This window comes from Scyliorhinus torazame, chromosome 7, assembly GCF_047496885.1.
Source record: "Scyliorhinus torazame isolate Kashiwa2021f chromosome 7, sScyTor2.1, whole genome shotgun sequence".
Lineage (NCBI taxonomy): Eukaryota > Metazoa > Chordata > Chondrichthyes > Carcharhiniformes > Scyliorhinidae > Scyliorhinus > Scyliorhinus torazame.
The window spans coordinates 7,216,355-7,234,860 of NC_092713.1; the positions used below are offsets into that span (position 1 = coordinate 7,216,355).

General features: G+C 49.0%; 1 protein-coding gene across 1 annotated transcript in view; it reads left to right on the plus strand.

Annotated features, from left to right (window-relative positions):
- LOC140426013 (pancreatic alpha-amylase-like) overlaps positions 1-18,506 on the plus strand; it is a 129,135-nt gene that overhangs the window by 39,048 nt on the left and 71,581 nt on the right. Inside the window, exons 2-5 of the mRNA XM_072510292.1 lie at positions 1,552-1,698; positions 11,326-11,523; positions 12,955-13,185; positions 13,269-13,402. Coding sequence (XP_072366393.1) covers positions 1,552-1,698; positions 11,326-11,523; positions 12,955-13,185; positions 13,269-13,402 — 710 coding nt within the window. The remainder of the gene's footprint in view (positions 1-1,551; positions 1,699-11,325; positions 11,524-12,954; positions 13,186-13,268; positions 13,403-18,506) is intronic.

Consider the following 18,506-nt stretch of genomic DNA (forward strand, 5'->3'; position numbering starts at 1 on the left):
AAAAATGTTAGAATCTATTATAAAAGATAACTGGACATTTGGAAAATAATGATATGATTGGGCAGAATCAACAATGATTTGTGAAAGCGAAATCATGTTTGACATACCCGTTGGAGTAAAGACAATCTGTGGATGTTTTTTTTTTGGATTTTTGGATTTTCAGAAGGCTTTTGCTGAAACCCCACACAGGAGGTTAGTAAAAAAAAAGTTTAAGCACATGGCTTTGGGGGATAATTATCTGGTGTGGGTTGAGAATTAGTTACCAGACAAAAAACAGAGTATAGAGAAACAGAAGGTTACAGGGACATGGAGGGACAGAGCGACTATACAGATAGGGAGGATGTAGGGACTAGAGGAGATTACAGAGATAGGGAGGGGTGTAGGGGCTGGAGGAGATTACAGAGATAGGGAGGGGTGTAGTGGCTGGAGGAGATTACAGAGATAGGGAGGGGTGTCGTGGCTGGAGGAGATTACAGAGATAGGGAGGGGTGTAGGGGCTGGAGGAGATTACAGAGATAGGGAGGGGTGTAGTGGCTGGAGGAGATTACAGAGATAGGGAGGGGTATAGGATCCAGAGGAGGTTACAGAGATAGGGAGGGGTGTAGGGGCTGGAGGAGATTACAGAGATAGGGAGGGGTGTAGCGGCTGGAGGAGATTACAGAGATAGGGAGGGGTATAGGATCCAGAGGAGGTTACAGAGATAGGGAGGGGTGTAGGGGCTGGAGGAGGTTACAGAGATAGGGAGGGGTGTAGGGGCGAGAGGAGGTTATAGAAATAGGGAGGTGTGCAGAGGTTGGAGGAGGTTACAGAGATACGGAGGTGTATGGTCTGGAGGAGGTTACAGAGATAGGGAGGGGGTGTAGGGGCTGAAGGAGGTTACAGAGATAGGGAGGGATGTAGGGGCTGGAGTAGGATACAGAGATAGGGAGGGGTGTAGTGGCTAGAGGAGGTTACAGAAATAAGGAGGGCTGTAGGGGCTGGAGGAGGTTACAGAGATAGGGAGGGTTGTGGGGACTGGAGGAGGATACAGAGATAGGGAGGGGTGTAGGAGCTGGAGGAAGTTACAGAGATAGGGAGGGCTGTAGGGGCTGGAGGAGGTTACAGAGATAGGGAGGGATGTAGGGGCTAGAGGAGGTTATAAAAATAGGGAGGTGTGCAGAGGTTGGAGGAGGTTACAGAGATATGGAGGTGTATGGGCTTGAGGAGGTTACAGAGATAGGGAGGGGTGTAGGGGCTGGAGGAGGTTACAGAGATAGGGAGGGGTGTAGGGGCTGGAGGAGGTTACAGAGATAGGGAGGGGTGTAGGGGCTGGAGGAGGTTGCAGAGATAGGGAGGGATGTAGGGGCTGGAGGAGGTTGCAGAGGTAGGGAGGGGTGTAGGGTTGGAGGTGGTTACAGATATTGGGGGGGAGCCATGGTAGAATATTAAAACAATCTTCACTAATGTGCAGTAACACATTGATGTTCAGTTGGAAGTACTTTGAGATGATGATAATTAAAGGTACAATGATTGGTTCCATCACAATTGGTTCTGTATGTCTTTCTGTGACAGATCTCTCCACCCAATGAACACATTGTCCTCAATGATCCTTGGAGACCGTGGTGGGAGAGGTACCAGCCAATCAGTTTCAAACTTTGTTCTCGATCAGGCAACCAAGAGGAATTCAGAGACATGGTGACGAGATGCAACAATGTTGGTGTAAGTTGCTCAACAAACTCTTCTTTTTCCAATCTAAAAGCTTTTGAGAAGGGGATTGACTTGTGGTCCTTGTCTGGGTTTAACATGAATGTTAACAGTTTCAGAATGAGATTAGCAGCCTTACTGCCCCATTGACAGCTCTGAGACTGCTGCCTCCATTTCGAAAGGTGACTGTTATCAATGTCCAAACTACCCACTGTTTTAAATAGAGTCGACAGCACAGAATCAGGCCATTCTGCCCAACTGATCCATGCTGGTATTTATACTCAAGCATTTACAAGCCTCCTCCCAGCCTCTCTCTGTCTCACCCGATCAGTATCTCCTTTCTCACTCATGTGTCTTCCAGCTTCAGCTTTAATATATCGACATCAATCACCTCACCCACTCCCTGGGGATTACATCTGATCTCCTTTTTTGCCTTATTAATATATAATGTCATGTTTATATATGTTGGAGCGTGACAATGGGGAGGCCATTTTAACCTTTCAAAGAACAAGGAACAAAGAAAAGTACAGCACAGGAACAGGCCCTTCGGCCCTCCAAGCCCTTGCCGACCATGCTACCCGTCTAAACTAAAATCTTCTGCACTTCCGGGGCCCATATCCCTCTATTCCCATCCTATTCATGGGTTTGTCAAGATGCCCCTTAAATGTCAATATCGTCCAGCTTCCACCACCTCCTCCGGCAGCGAGTTCCAGGCACCCACTACCCTCTGCGTAAAAAACTTGCCTCGTACATCTCCTCTAAACCTTGCCCCTCGCACCTTAAACCTATGCCCCCTAGTAATTGAACCCTCTACCCTGGGGAAAAGCCTCTGACTATCCACTCTGTCAAGCCCCTCATAATTTTGCAGACCTCTATCAGGTAGCCCCTCAACCTCCGTCGTTCCAGTGAGAACAAACCAAATTTATTCAACCTCTCCTCATAGCTAATGCCCTCCATACCAGGCAACATCCTGGTAAATCTCTTCTGCATCCTCTCTAAAGCCTCCCCATCCTTCTGGTAGTGTGGCGACCAGAATTGAACACGATACTCCAAGTGTGGCCTAACCAAGGTTCTATAAAGATGCAACATGACTTGCCAATTTTTATACTCAATGGCCTGGCCAATGAAGGCAAGCATGCCGTATGCCTTCTTGACTACCTTCTCCACCTGTGTTGCTGCTTTCAGTGACCTCTGGACCTGTACTCCTAGATCTCTCTGACTGTCAATACTCTTGAGGGTTCTACCATTCACTGTATATTTCCTACCTGTATTAGACCTTCCAAAATGCATTACCTCACATTTGTCCGGATTAAACTCCATCTGCCATCTCTCCGCCCAAGTCTCCAAACAATCTAAATCCTGCTGTATCTTCTGACAGTCCTCATCGCTATCCGCAATTCCACCAACCTTTGTGTTGTCTGCAAACTTACTAATCAGACCAGTTACATTTTCCTCCAAATCATTTATATATACTACGAACAGCAAAGGTCACAGCACTGATCCCCGCGGAACATCACTAGTCACAGCCCTCCAATCAGAAAAACACCCTTCTATTGCTACTCTCTGCCTTCTATGATCTAACCAGTTCTGCATCCACCTTGCCAGCTCACCCCTGATCCCGTGTGACTTCACTTTTTGTACTAGTCTACCATGAGGGACCTTGTCAAAGGCCTTATTGAAGTCCATATAGGCAACGTCCACTGCCCTACCTGCATCAATCATCTTTGTGACCTCCTCAAGTTAGTGAGACACGACCTCCCCTTCATAAAACCGTGCTGTCTCTCGCTAATACGTCCATTTGCTTCCAAATGGGAGTAGATCCTGTCTCAAAGAATTCTCTCCAGTAATTTCCCTACCACTGACATAAGGCTCACCAGCCTATAGTTCCCTGGATTATCCTTGCTACCCTTCTTAAACAAAGGGACAACATTGGCTATTCTCCAGTCCTCCGGGACATCACCTGAAGACAGTGAGGATCCAAAGATTTCTGTCAAGGCCTCAGCAATTTCCTCTCTAGCCACCTTCAGTAATCTGGGGTAGATTCCATCAGGCCCTGAGGACTTATCTACCTTAATATTTTTTAAGACACCCAACACCTCGTCTTTTTGGATCTCAATGTGACCCAGGCTATCTACACACCCTTCTCCAGACTCAACATCTACCAATTCCTTCTCTTTGGTGAATACTGATGCAAAGTATTCAATTAGTACCTCGCCCATTTCCTCTGGCTCCACACATAGATTCCATTCCCTGTCCTTCAGTGGGCCAACCCTTTCCCTGGCTACCCTCTTGCTTTTTATGTACATGTAAAAAACCTTGGGATTTTCCTTAACCCTATTTGCCAATGACTTTTCGTGACCCCTTCTAGCCCTCCTGACTCCTTGCTTAAGTTCCTTCCTACTTTCCTTATATTCCACGCAGGCTTCGTCTGTTCCCAGCCTTCTCGCCCTTTCAGTTGTAAGGGTCCTCCCTGTTTTATTAACTTATTTCCCCTTCCTTTTATTTTGCCATTATTATTATTTTTGATCCATGGACAATTAATAGACATGTCTCTTTCCGGCAAGCAGCATAATTCTGAAGTTGCTGGATGGAACACTCAGCTAGCCTCAGCTGGTTTGACCAGGAGCTCCAGACCTGTTGGCAGCAGAGAGTGAGAGATGGGCTGGGACTTGGTTTGATTGATTAGCTGGTGGCCAATGAATTGGCCCAAAAGGCTGCACTCTGCCCGGTAACAGGTGGTGATTGGATCCTATCTCAGTGGAATGATCTTCAGAGTCCCAAAGAGTTTCAGTTTTGATCCTGGCAACACAGAGATCCAGAAAGCCTGTGAGTGCTGTATTTCTGGTACTACAGGGACCTGAACGAATCTATCTACAGGAAAAACATTGCAGGCTGAAAACCAAGGCCTGGACCTGTTTTCCCTCTGCAGAAAGGCTGTGACTGCTGTATTTGTGATTTTTCCTTCAATTTGATACTCTCCCTTATTTCCTTAGATATCCACGGTCGATTTTCCCTCTTTCTACCGTCCTTCCTTTTTGTTGGTATAAACCTTTGCTGAGCACTGTGAAAAATCACTTGAAAGGTTCTCCACTGTTCCTCAACTGTTTCACCATAAAGTCTTTGCTCCCAGTCTACCTTAGCTAGTTCTTCTCTCATCCCATTGTAATCTCCTTTGTTTAAGCACAAAACACTCATGTTTGATTTTACCTTCTCACCCTCCATCTGTATTTTAAATTCCATCATATTGTGATCGCTCCTTCCGAGAGGATCCCTAACTATGAGATCCTGAATCAATCCTGTCTCATTGCACAGGACCAGATCTAGGACCGCTTGTTCCCTCGTAGGTTCCATTACATACTGTTCTAGGAAACTATCGCGGATACATTCTATAAACTCCTCCTCAAGGCTGCCTTGACCGACCTGGTTAAACCAATCGACATGTAGATTTAAATCCCCCATGATAACTGCTGTACCATTTCTACATGCATCAGCTATTTCTTTGTTTATTGCCTGCCCCACCATAATGTTACTATTTGGTGGCCTATAGATTACTCCTATCAGTGACTTTTTCACCTTACTATTCCTGATTTCCACCCAAATGGATTCAATCTTATCCTCCATAGCACCGATGTCATCCCTTACTATTGCCCGGATGTCATCCTTAATTAACAGAGCTACACCACCTCCCTTACCATCCACTCTGTCCTTCCGAATAGCTTGATACCCTCGGATATTTAACTCCCAGTCGTGACCATCCTTTAACCATGTTTCAGTAATGGCCACTAAATCATTGTCATTTACGATGACTTGCACCATCAACTCATTTACCTTTTTCCGAATACTACGAGCATTCAGGTAAAGTACACTTATGTTGGCTTTTTTACCTCTGTTCTGAATCTTAACACCTCGATCAGTAACCTCTCCTAAGTTATATTTCCTCTTAACTTTTCTCCTAATTTTCCTTGTCGTTGAACCCATATCTTCATGTAACAACCTGCCGCATCGCTTACCATTAATGTTTTCACTTCCCGTTTTATTTCTTTTAGTATTCCTGGTCCTATTCACTGAGCTCCCCTCAGTCACTGTACCTTGTACTGTCGCCCTTTTTGATTTTTGACTATGGCTTCTCTGCCTTACACTTTCCCCCTTACTGCCTTTTATTTCTGTCCCTGTTTTACTACCTTCCAACTTCCTGCATCGGCTCCCATCCCCCTGCCACATTAGTTTAAACTTTTCCCAACAGCTCTAGCAAACACTCCCCCCAGGACATCGGTTCCAGTCCTGCCCAGGTGCAGACCGTCCGGTTTGTACTGGTCCCACCCCCCCAGAACCGGTTCCAATGTCCCAGGAATTTGAATCCCTCCCTCTTGCACCATCTCTCGAGCCACGCATTCAACCTATCGATCCTGACATTCCTACTCTGACTAGCTCGTGGCACTGGTAGCAATCCTGAGATTACTACCTTTGAGGTCCTACTTTGTAGTTTAACTCCTAACTCCCTGAATTCAGCTTGTAGGACCTCATCCCGTTTTTTACCTATATGGTTGGTGCCTATGTGCACCATGACAGCTGGCTGTTCACCCTCCCCCCAGAATGTCCTGCAGCCGCTCTGAGACATCCTTGACCCTTGCACCAGGGAGGCAACACACCATCCTGGAGTCTCGATTGCGTCCGCAGAACCGCCTGTCTATTCCCCTTACGATTGAGTCCCCTATCACTATAGCCCTGCCATTCTTCTTCCTGCCAAGCTGTGCAGTAGAGCCAGCCACGGTGCCATGAACCTGGCTGCTGCTGCCTTCCCCTGGTGAGCCATCTCCCTCAACAGTATCCAAAGCGGTATATCTGTTTTGCAGGGAGATGACCGCAGGGGACACCTGCACTGCGTTCCTACTCTTGCTCTGTCTTTTGGTCACCCATTTTCTATGTCCCTCAGTACCATTCACTTGCGGTGTGACCAACTCGCTAAACGTGCTTTCCACGACGTCCTCAGCATCGCGGACGCTCCAAAGTGAGTCCATCCGCAGCTCCAGAGCCGTCAAGCAGTCTAACAGGAGCTGCAACTGGACACACATCTTGCACATGAAGGAGCCAGGGACAGTGGACGTGTCCCTGAGCTCCCACATCGCACACGAGGAGCATGACACGGGTCTGAGATCTCCTGCCATGTCTTAAACCTTTGGTTAACTTCAACAACTACAATTTCCAAATAAAAAAATAAACAACGAAGAATAAATAAATAAATATACTAATGAAAAGAAAAAGAATACAAAAAAACTACTTACCAGTCACTTACCAGGGATAAAAAGCACTTCCTCCCCACCCAGCTTCCTTCCCACCTAGATTCAAATTCCCAAACTCACTCTTTGCTGTCTCACTCTGGCTGTGTCTTCTCCGGCTCACTGGGAGAACTCACTGTAACCATGTAAAGGAAAAGAGAGAATGTAAAACTGGAGGGGTTGAAGAGTGTTAATTGATTAAAAATGAATCAAATATTTCCCTCAGCATCAATAATACTGCTGCTTGTTTGGCTGTGGAAATCCTCAAAATTTGGATAAACATTGATTGGCCAACAAGAAAAAAGTGACTGCATTTTAGAAGAGACAGAGCGAGACAGAAATGCAGAAAAGCTGATTCATGGGATCCTCTCTAAATTCGACAGACAGAAACCTGTCAACGGGAAGCACATTGTCTTTGACTTTGAAGAAGAGAGTTCAGACAATGCACTGTTTGAAGATATTAGAAGGATCTCTAAAACGAAAGATGCAAACCTGTCAACCGGAGAAGAACAGAGAGAAGATACAAAATAAAGATACCGAAAGAGTATAGACAAAGACTTAGACGGAAACACCAGGGGACACGCCAGTAACTAATCATGATGTAGACATAGGAAACTCTGAACAAATAGAGCCACATCCGTCTCACCACAAACCATGGTGACTGGTTCAGTTAGAGACTGAAATACAATGCATGCTGGAATTGTGGACATGAGTGAAAATGCTGTGGTCCACAGAATGGCAAGTAGAGTTTGAGAGATTGACGGTTAACCGGTGATGACAGTCCTGGATTTTCCCCAGCCATTTAACGTGACCACAGATGCCAGTGACCTGGGGGTAGCGGCAGTGCGAGTACAAGACAACGATGCAGGAATAGAGAGGCCAGTGGGATATTTTTTTGAAAAACCTAAGTCCGTGCCAAAGAAGGTATTCCACCATTGACAAGGAAGCCTTAACCTTGCTACTAGCCCTTCAGCATTTTGAAGTGTGTGTCCGACATGACAATAGACAAAGCTTAGTTTGTATGGACCATAATCCATTTGCCTTTTACGAGGATCAAAGGGAAATATTTTAGGACTGAGGTGAGGAGAGATTTCTTCACCCAGAGAGCGGTGAATCTGTGGAATTCACTCCCACAGAAAGTAGTTGAGCCAAAACGTTGTGTAATTTCAGGCAGGAATTAGATACAGCTCTTGGGGCTAAAGGGATCAAGGGATATGGGGGGGAGGCGGGATCAGGGTATTGAACTTGATGACCAGCCATGATCCTAATGAATGGTGGAGCAGGCTCGAAGGGCCGAATGGCCTCCTCCTGCTCCTATTTTCTGTTTCTAAAAAAACACCATCTGAAGCAAAGACTCTGCTTTGACTGATGTTTTTTATCCCTTTCCACCCCTCTGTGTTTGTCTGCCTTATGAGTGTGTGCAGAGGGTGGGGGAAAGTTAACGTGGGAATTCAATAATAGTTTTTTTAAATTTAGAGTACCCAATTCATTTTATTTCCAATTAAGGGACTATTTAGCGCGGCCAATCCACGCACACTGCACATCTTTGGGTCGTCGGGGTGAGACCCACGAAGACACGGAGAGACTGCAAACTCCACACGGACAGTGACCCTGGGTCGGGATGAAACCCTGGTCTTCAGTGCCATGAGGCAGCAGTGCTAACCACTGCACAATCGTGCCACTCCGGAATTTGATAATATTTAACCAGTTGTATTTGATAATAGTGGTATTTGCTGCACATTTCATTATAGTTCTTGTTGTAAATAATGTCAGGGACACAGTACTGAGGGAGTGCTGCACTATCAGAGGGTCAGTACTGAGGGAGTGCCGCACTGTCAGAGGGTCAGTACTGAGGGAGTGCGGCACTGTCAGAGGGTCAGTACTGAGGGAGTGCTGCACTGTCAGAGGGTCAGTACTGAGGGAGTGCGGCACTGTCAGAGGGTCAGTACTGAGGGAGTGCTGCACTGTCAGAGGGTCAGTACTGAGGGAGTGCCGCACTGTCAGTGGGTCAGTACTGAGGGAGTGCCGCACTGTCAGAGGGTCAGTACTGAGGGAGTGCTGCACTGTCAGAGGGTCAGTACAGAGGGAGTGCTGCACTGTCAGAGGGTCAGTACTGAGGGAGTGCTGCACTGTCAGAGGGTCAGTACTGAGGGAGTGCCGCACTGTCAGAGGGTCAGTACTGAGGGAGTGCCACACTGTCAGAGGGTCAGTACTGAGGGAGTGCCGCACTGTCAGCGGGTCAGTACTGAGGGAGTGCCGCATTGTCAGAGGGTCAGTACTGAGGGAGTGCTGCACTATCAGAGGGTCAGTACTGAGGGAGCGCGGCACTGTCAGAGGGTCAGTACCGAGGGAGTGCCGCACTGTCAGAGGGTCAGTACTGAGGGAGTGCAGCACTGTCAGAGGGTCAGTACTGAGGGAGTGCTGCACTGTCAGAGGGTCAGTACTGAGGGAGTGCTGCACTGTCAGAGGGTCAGTACTGAGGGAGCGCGGCACTGTCAGAGGGTCAGTACTGAGGGAGCGCGGCACTGTCAGAGGGTCAGTACTGAGGGAGTGCCGCACTGTCAGAGGGTCAGTACTGAGGGAGTGCCGCACTGTCAGAGGGTCAGTACTGAGGGAGTGCTGCACTGTCAGAGGGTCAGTACCGAGGGAGTGCCGCACTGTCAGAGGGTCAGTACTGAGGGAGTGCAGCACTGTCAGAGGGTCAGTACTGAGGGAGTGCAGCACTGTCAGAGGGTCAGTACTGAGGGAGTGCTGCACTGTCAGAGGGTCAGTACTGAGGGAGTGCTGCACTGTCAGAGGGTCAGTACTGAGGGAGCGCGGCACTGTCAGAGGGTCAGTACTGAGGGAGCGCGGCACTGTCAGAGGGTCAATACTGAGGGAGTGCCGCACTGTCAGAGGGTCAGTACTGAGGGAGTGCTGCACTGTCAGAGGGTCAGTACTGAGGGAGCGCCGCACTGTCAGAGGGTCAGTACTGAGGGAGCGCGGCACTGTCAGAGGGTCAGTACTGAGGGAGCGCGGCACTGTCAGAGGGTCAGTACTGAGGGAGTGCCGCACTGTCAGAGGGTCAGTACTGAGGGAGTGCCACACTGTCAGAGGGTCAGTACAGAGGGAGTGCCGCACTGTCAGCGGGTCAGTACTGAGGGAGTGCCGCACTGTCAGAGGGTCAGTACTGAGGGAGTGCTGCACTATCAGAGGGTCAGTACTGAGGGAGCGCGGCACTGTCAGAGGGTCAGTACCGAGGGAGTGCCGCACTGTCAGAGGGTCAGTACTGAGGGAGTGCAGCACTGTCAGAGGGTCAGTACTGAGGGAGTGCTGCACTGTCAGAGGGTCAGTACTGAGGGAGTGCTGCACTGTCAGAGGGTCAGTACTGAGGGAGCGCGGCACTGTCAGAGGGTCAGTACTGAGGGAGCGCGGCACTGTCAGAGGGTCAGTACTGAGGGAGTGCCGCACTGTCAGAGGGTCAGTACTGAGGGAGTGCCGCACTGTCAGAGGGTCAGTACTGAGGGAGTGCTGCACTGTCAGAGGGTCAGTACCGAGGGAGTGCCGCACTGTCAGAGGGTCAGTACTGAGGGAGTGCAGCACTGTCAGAGGGTCAGTACTGAGGGAGTGCTGCACTGTCAGAGGGTCAGTACTGAGGGAGTGCTGCACTGTCAGAGGGTCAGTACTGAGGGAGCGCGGCACTGTCAGAGGGTCAGTACTGAGGGAGCGCGGCACTGTCAGAGGGTCAATACTGAGGGAGTGCCGCACTGTCAGAGGGTCAGTACTGAGGGAGTGCTGCACTGTCAGAGGGTCAGTACTGAGGGAGCGCCGCACTGTCAGAGGGTCAGTACTGAGGGAGCGCGGCACTGTCAGAGGGTCAGTACTGAGGGAGTGCCGCACTGTCAGAGGGTCAGTACTGAGGGAGTGCTGCACTGTCAGAGGGTCAGTACTGAGGGAGCGCCGCACTGTCAGAGGGTCAGTACTGAGGGAGCGCTGCACTGTCAGAGGGTCAGTACTGAGGGAGTGCCGCACTGTCAGAGGGTCAGTGCTGAGGGAGCGCGGCACTGTTGATGAATCTTCCAGGTAAGATATTAAATTTGAGTATTCTTCGCCTGTTATTTGACCTGGATGTATCAGATCTCACTAAGAACAGATGAGGTCGTTCGCCATTTCCTGCCTAATGTTTATTCCTTCCACCAACATCACTAAAACAGATTAACTGGTTATTATCACATTGGAGCAAATTGACAGATGGTTTTTCCTACAATAGTGACTATAATTTAAAAAGATGACTGAATTGGTTCTGAAGCACTTCAGGACATCCTGGGGGTGTGAAAGGCGCTACAGAAACACAAAACCTCACTTTTGCTTCTTTTACCCCTTTCAGGTGCGTATCTACGCGGATGTTGTGATTAACCACATGTGTGGAGCATCCGGTGGGTCTGGCAGACATTCATCCTGTGGATCGTACTTTGATGCCGGATCAGAGAGCTTTCCCGATGTTCCGTACTCTTCCTGGGATTTTAATGATGACAAATGCAAAACTCCGAGTGGCAATATTGAAAACTATAATGACATCAACCAAGTAAGTGCGTCTCCACGGCGACCCCCAACCCGCAGATGTTTTCGGTGTTTGGCACATGCATATTCAAGCAGCTTCTCACGGTCCAGTCACACTCGCACTCGTATCCTTCACCTCACAGCAGCCTTTCAACTGGGCTGATGGGAAAATAAATCATCCAACAGCTCTCTGTGTGAGCGGCACTGTCAGAGGGTCAGTACTGAGGGAGTGCTGCACTGTCAGAGGGTCAGCACTGAGGGAGTGCTGCACTGTCAGAGGGTCAGTACTGAGGGAGTGCGCACTGTCAGAGGGTCAGTACTGAGGGAGTGCTGCACTGTCAGAGGGTCTGTACTGAGGGAGTGCGCACTGTCAGAGGGTCAGCACTGAGGGAGTGCTGCACTGTCAGAGGGTCAGTACTGAGGGAGTGCTGCACTGTCAGAGGGTCAGTACTGAGGGAGTGCCGCACTGTCAGAGGGTCAGTACTGAGGGAGTGCTGCACTGTCAGAGGGTCAGTACTGAGGGAGTGCTGCACTGTCAGAGGGTCAGTACTGAGGGAGTGCTGCACTGTCAGAGGGTCAGTACTGAGGGAGTGCCGCACTGCCAGAGGGTCAGTACTGAGGGAGTGCCGCACTGTCAGAGGGTCAGTACTGAGGGAGTCTCTGTGACCTGCTCCAGTCCCACAACCCTCCCAAATCTCGGTGTTCCTTTCATTCTGGCCTCCGAGTTCTATTGCTCCACCATTGGCGGTCATGTCATCAGTGACTGGGCTGTAAGCTAAGGAATCCCCTCCCTGAACATAGGAATTAGGAGCAGAAGTCGGTAATTCAGCCCCTCGAACCTGCTCCGCCATTCACTCAGATCATGGCTGGTCGCTTCCTGGTCTCAAATCCACCTCCCCACCTGTTGCCCATATCTCTTTAACCCATTTTGTATCAGAAATATGTCTATCTCCTTCTTGAAACAATTTAATGACTCAGACGCCACCGCTCTATGGAGCAGCGGGTTTCACAAATTCACCCCCCTCTGCGAGAAGCAGTTCCTCCTCATCTCAGTTCTAAATCTACCGCCTCTCAACCTGTATCTGTGACCCTTCGTTCTGGATTGCCCCACAAGGGGGAACATTTGATCTACGTTTACTGTAACAATCCCATTTGGTATAAGTGGTCTCACCAACACCCTATACAATTGTAATAACTTCTCTCTACTTTTACACTCCAATCCCTTTGCAATAAACACTAACATTCCATTCACCTCTCTGTTCTCCTCGAGATCAGTCCTTCCACCTTTTGGCCACCTGTCTTAATATCTGCCCTCTGTGGCTCGTTGTCAAAATATTTTCCACAAGCACCACGGTGAAACAACCTGGGAGCTTTTTCTATATTTAAGGCGTTAGCGAAATGCAAGTTGTTTTCTTTAAATGGCTTTGAGAATTGAAACAAGCTTGTGCTGTGACAGGTCAGGGACTGTCGGCTTGTGAGCCTTCTGGACCTCGCATTGCAGAAGGATTACGTGAGGGGCAAGATTGCCGAGTACCTAAATCACCTGATCGATCTGGGTGTGGCTGGGTTCCGAGTGGATGCTTCCAAACACATGTGGCCCGGCGATATGGAAGCAATCTTCAGCCAGTTGAAGAAACTCAATACTCGCTGGTTCAGCAAAGGCTCCAGGCCATTCATCTATCAAGAGGTGAGTGAGTTTGCCCAAGCGCACGTTCTTCCCCTGAACCTCCCCAACTCTCAGTACCTGTGTTTTAAATTCTCATCTGACAGGTGATTGATTTGGGGGGTGAGACCGTCCAGTCCTCCCAGTATTTTGGGCTGGGGCGAGTGACTGAATTCAAGTACAGTGCCAAGCTCAGCACGGTGGTTCGCAGGTGGAATGGCGAGAAGATGGCTTACTTAAGGTAGGAGCTGAATCTTGCTTATATTTGCTGTTTTGTCAAAACCCCGGAAAGTTTGTTCATGGAGAGAAATGTAAATAAGAAGACTTGTGTTGCAAACTGTACCTTTCACAGCTTAAGAACATCCCAAAGCACTTTGCAGCTGTGGTATCTAGCCCTTTAAGGAGCTGTACATCGGAAGGTTCATGTGACCCAATTGCTCAATGGGAAGGAGCGTGGGGATCTTGGCGCAGAGTGAGAGATGTTGCCATTGTGATCCTCGTGTTGAGAATGAATCAAGACCCCTCCCACCCAGGCTTTGGCCTCTTCCAGACCCTTCCACCAGGCAGAAGATACAGAAGTCTGAAGACCTGCACATCCAGACACAGGAACAGCTTCTTCCCCACAGCTACAAGACTCCTCAACGACTCCCCCTCAGACTGATCTGTTCCCTGTAAGAACACTATTCACGACGCCCTATGCTGCTCTTGCTCAGGTATTCGCTTTATTTGGCCCCTTGTTCCGCACTGTAACCAATCACTGTTTGTCGATGTACCATGTGTCAATGTTCTCTGTTGATTATTCTTTTGTCTACTATGTACGTACTGTGTACGTTCCCTCGGCCACAGAAAAATACTTTTACTGCACTTCGGGACATGTGACAATAAATCAAATCAAATCAAATCATGAAGACATCGATTGTAGTGCTCTGTATATAGTTTAATTCATAATAAACCAGTCTTTGTTAGTTAGATCACTAGTGTTTGCCAATTATTGCATTTAATACACTGGTGACAAGGAAAGAACAATGACTCAGATTGCAGCGAAGAACGAATTTCGAAGGAAAGTTCAGTTGAAGGAATTGCCGAACAAGTCCGATCGAGTCCAGCCTGTAAAAGAACAAAAATTAGTCGTGTCTCTCTTCAGAAAATTTGAAGCTTTCAACGCTGTTGCAGAATTCTCGGTACAATATGTGGAACATTTGGAATATTTCTTCCGTGCTGATGAAATAGAGGGAGACGATAAGAAGAAAGTTATTTTGCTGACTGCAAGTGGGGCCCAGACAGATAATTTGAACCGAAGTTTAACGTCCCTGAACGCCCCTGACACAGAGACATCTGCAGAGCTCACTGACCTGGCAAAGGAACGTTACCATCCGAAGCCCTCAATACGAAGGTACAAATTTAACTCCACGGGAAGAAGCCCGGGGGAGACCATTGCAGCCTCTATAGTAAGGCTAAGACAAATCGCGGAGCAATTATACGATATTGGGTCAGTGTTGATTGACATGTTGAAGGACCCATTGGTATGTGGTGTAAACAATGCAGCTATGCAGAGAAAATAGTTTGCAAAATCAGAGTTAACTGTTAAAAATGTGCTGGAAATGGCATTAGTGGTAGAGAGGGTGGAGAAGGATGCTCAGGAGCTGGAATATGCAGTGGTGAAGTGCACCGATTAGGGCAGGAAGCTGAGAGCAGCAGTGGTGCCAGGAATGAAGGCACTGGTTTAAATACAGAAAATAACACAGAAGCAGAAAAAGGCACAAGGTACAGAAGATTTAAACAACAGCCCAGGAATAATAATAATAATAACTCCCCAGAAACGTGCTGATTTAGAGAAGCAGAGTGCTTCCCGGTTGGAAGCAAAGCACAGAATGATGCAGAAGTGTAAAAACAAGCAGGACCTGCCCAGTACCAGCAGAGTAAATAATACAGCCAGTGCATAGTCTGGAGGTAAGGTAAAGTCACCATAGTCCCAAAGGCTACTTTCCCCTTTGAGGGGGGAGAGCTGACCGGTGGTGATTTAACCTGAGGGTCACCACATCTTAGACGAGGGGCAAGGTTGAGAAGGCCGGGCCGTCATGAATAACCTCAGCCGGTATACGGGGATTGAACCCACGATGCTGACCTCGCTCTGCATCATGAACCCACGGCTGATTGCCCAGCGGGTTAACGGAGCATTTTGTCGCTGAATAATGTGAAACCGGTCAAGGTCGCCCCTATCACAGTGGTCTTGTTAGTGAACAGCCAACCACTGAAGGTGAAAGTAGACACGTGGGTGTCAGGTATTGTCGTGCGTGAACAGACCGACTGGTATCTCCAAGAAGGGGTTCAACCCGTGAGGTCCCAGCACACTGCAGCTAAGCTGGCTACATATACCAGAGAGATATACCATTAGAATAGCTGGGTGACCCCTCCAGTGAGTTATAGACAGCAGTCTGCACAGCTACCGTTGATAGTTGTGTCAAGCCAAGGACAGAGTTTAATGGGTGTGACTAGCTCCAAGAGGTCAAGTTGAACTTGCTGGAAGTTTTTAAGTTGAGAGAGCAGCCTGCACAAAATTATTAAAAAAGAACAAGATGTTTTCCAGGAGGAATTGAGGAAGATCAAAGGACAGCAAGCAAAGATCCACGTGTACCCAGAAACCACCCCAAGATTTTTCAGAGCAAGATCTATGCCCTTCACATTAATAGAGAAGGTAGGGACAGAATTAAAATGACGGGGAGGCATGGGCAACATTGATTATCGTGTTCTGTATATAGCTTGAATTTATAATAAACCGGTCATTGTTATTTAAATACTTGGTGGTTGCCAATTATTGCATGTTTGATGAAGTTTGATTGTTTGAAGTGTAGTCTCTGTTGTAATATAGGGAACATTGCAGCTAACGGGTGCACAGCAAGATCCCACAAAGAGCAATGTGAGGGTGATCAGATAATCTATTCACTGAGGGAGAAATATCACCTTGAAGATACTGGGGCAATCTCCCATGCAATTATTTGAAATGCTCACATTGGGTATTTACCTCCACCTTGGGTGCAGGGCGAGTGAGGTTGGAGTGATGCGTCAGTTTGATATCTCATTCCAAACGCAGTACCTCAGACAGTGCAACACTCCCACAGAAAACCATGAGACATAGGAGCAGAATTCGGCCATTCGGCCCATTGAATCTGCACCGCCATTCAAACATGGCAGATATTTTTCTCATCCCCATTCTCGTGCCTTCTCGCCATAACCCCTGATCCCCTTATTAATCATGAATCTATCTGTCAATGTCTCAAAGACACTCAGTGATTTGGCCTCCACAGCCTTCTGCGGCAAAGAGTTCCACAGATTCACCACCCTCTGGCTGAAGAAATTCCTCCTCATCTCTGTTTTAAAGAATCGTCCCTTCAGTCTGAGGCTGTGTCCTCTGGCTCTAGTTTTTCCTACAAGTGGAAACATCCTCTCCACGTCCACTCTATCCAGGCCTCTCAGTATCCTGTTAGTTTCAATAAGATCCCCCCCCCATCTTTCTAAACTACAATGAGTACAGACCCACAGTCTTCAACCGCTCCTCAGTACTGTCCACACAGTATCGAACTTCCTCAGAACTGACCCTCTGACAATGCGGCACTCCCTCAGTACTGACCCTCTGACAGTGCGGCACTCCCTCAGTACTGACCCTCTGACAGTGCAGCACTCCCTCAGTACTGACCCTCTGACACTGCAGCACTCCCTCAGTACTGACCCTCTGACAGTGCCGCTCTCCCTCAGTACTGACCCTCTGACAGTGCAGCACTTCCTCAGTACTGACCCTTTGACAGTGCAGCACTCCCTCAGTACTGACCCTCTGAAAGTGCAGCACTCCCTTAGTACTGACCCTCTGACAGTGCAGCACTCCCTCAGTACTGACCCTCTGAGAGTGCAGAACTCACTCAGTACTGACCCTCTGACAGTGTGGCACTCCCTCAGCACTGACTCTCTGAGAGTGCAGCACTCCCTCAGCACTGACTCTCTGACAGTGCAGCATTCCCTCAGTACTGACCCTCTGATAGTGCAGCACTCACTCAGTACTGACCCTCTGACAGTGCAGCACTCCCTCAGTACTGACCCTCTGACAGTGCAGCACTCCCTCAGTACTGACCCTCTGACAGTGCAACGCTCCCTCAGTACTGTCCCTCCAACAGTGTAACACTCCCTCAGTACTGACCCTCTGACATTGCGGCATTCCCTCAGTACTGACTCTCTGACAGTACAGCATTCCCTCAGTACTGACACTCTGACAGTGCAGCACTCCCTCAGTACTGACCCTCTGACAGTACGGCACTCCCTCAGTACTGACCCTCTGACAGTGCAGTCCTCCCTCAGCACTGGCCCTCTGACAGTGCAGCACTCTGTCAGTACTGACCCTCTGAGAGTGCGGCATTCCCTCAGTACTCACTCTCTGACAATGCAGCACTCCCTCAGTACTGACCCTCTGACAGTGTAGCACTCCCTCAGTACTGACCCTCTGACTGTGCAGCACTCCCTCAGTACTGACCCTCTGACAGTGCAGCTCTCCCTCAGTACTGACCCTCTGACAGTACGGCACTCCCTCAGTACTGACCCTCTGACAGTGCAGCACTCCCTCAGTACTGACCCTCTGACAGTGCAGCACTCCCTCAGTACTGACCCTCTGACAGTGCGGCACTCCCTCAGTACTGACCCTCTGACAGTGCAGCACTCCCTCAGGAGTGACCCTCTGACAGTGCAGCACTCCCTCAGTACTGACTCTCTGTCAGTGTGGCACTCCCTCAGTACTGACCCTCTGACAGTGCGGCACTCACTCAGTACTGACCCTCTGACAGTGCGGCACTCCCTCAGTACTGACCCTCTGACAGTGCGGCACTCCCTCAGTACTGACCCTCTGACAGTGTAGCACTCCCTCAGTACTGACCCTCTGACAGCGCTGCACTCCCTCAGTACTGACCCTCTGACAGTGCTGCACTCCCTCAGTACTGACCCTCTGACAGTGCGGCACTCCCTCAGTACTGAATCTCTGACAGTGCGGCACTCCCTCAGTACTGACCCTCTGACAGTGCAGCACTCCCTCAGTACTGACCCTCTGACAGTGCAGCACTCACTCAGTACTGACCCTCTGACAGTGTGGCATTCCCTCAGCACTGACTCTCTGAGAGTGCAGCACTCCCTCAGCACTGACTCACTGACAGTGCAGCATTCCCTCAGTACTGACCCTCTGATAGTGCAGCACTCCCTCAGTACTGACCCTCTGACAGTGCAGCACTCCCTCAGTATTGACCCTCTGACAGTGCAGCACTCCCTCAGTACTGACCCTCTGACAGTGCAGCACTCCCTCAGTACTGAAC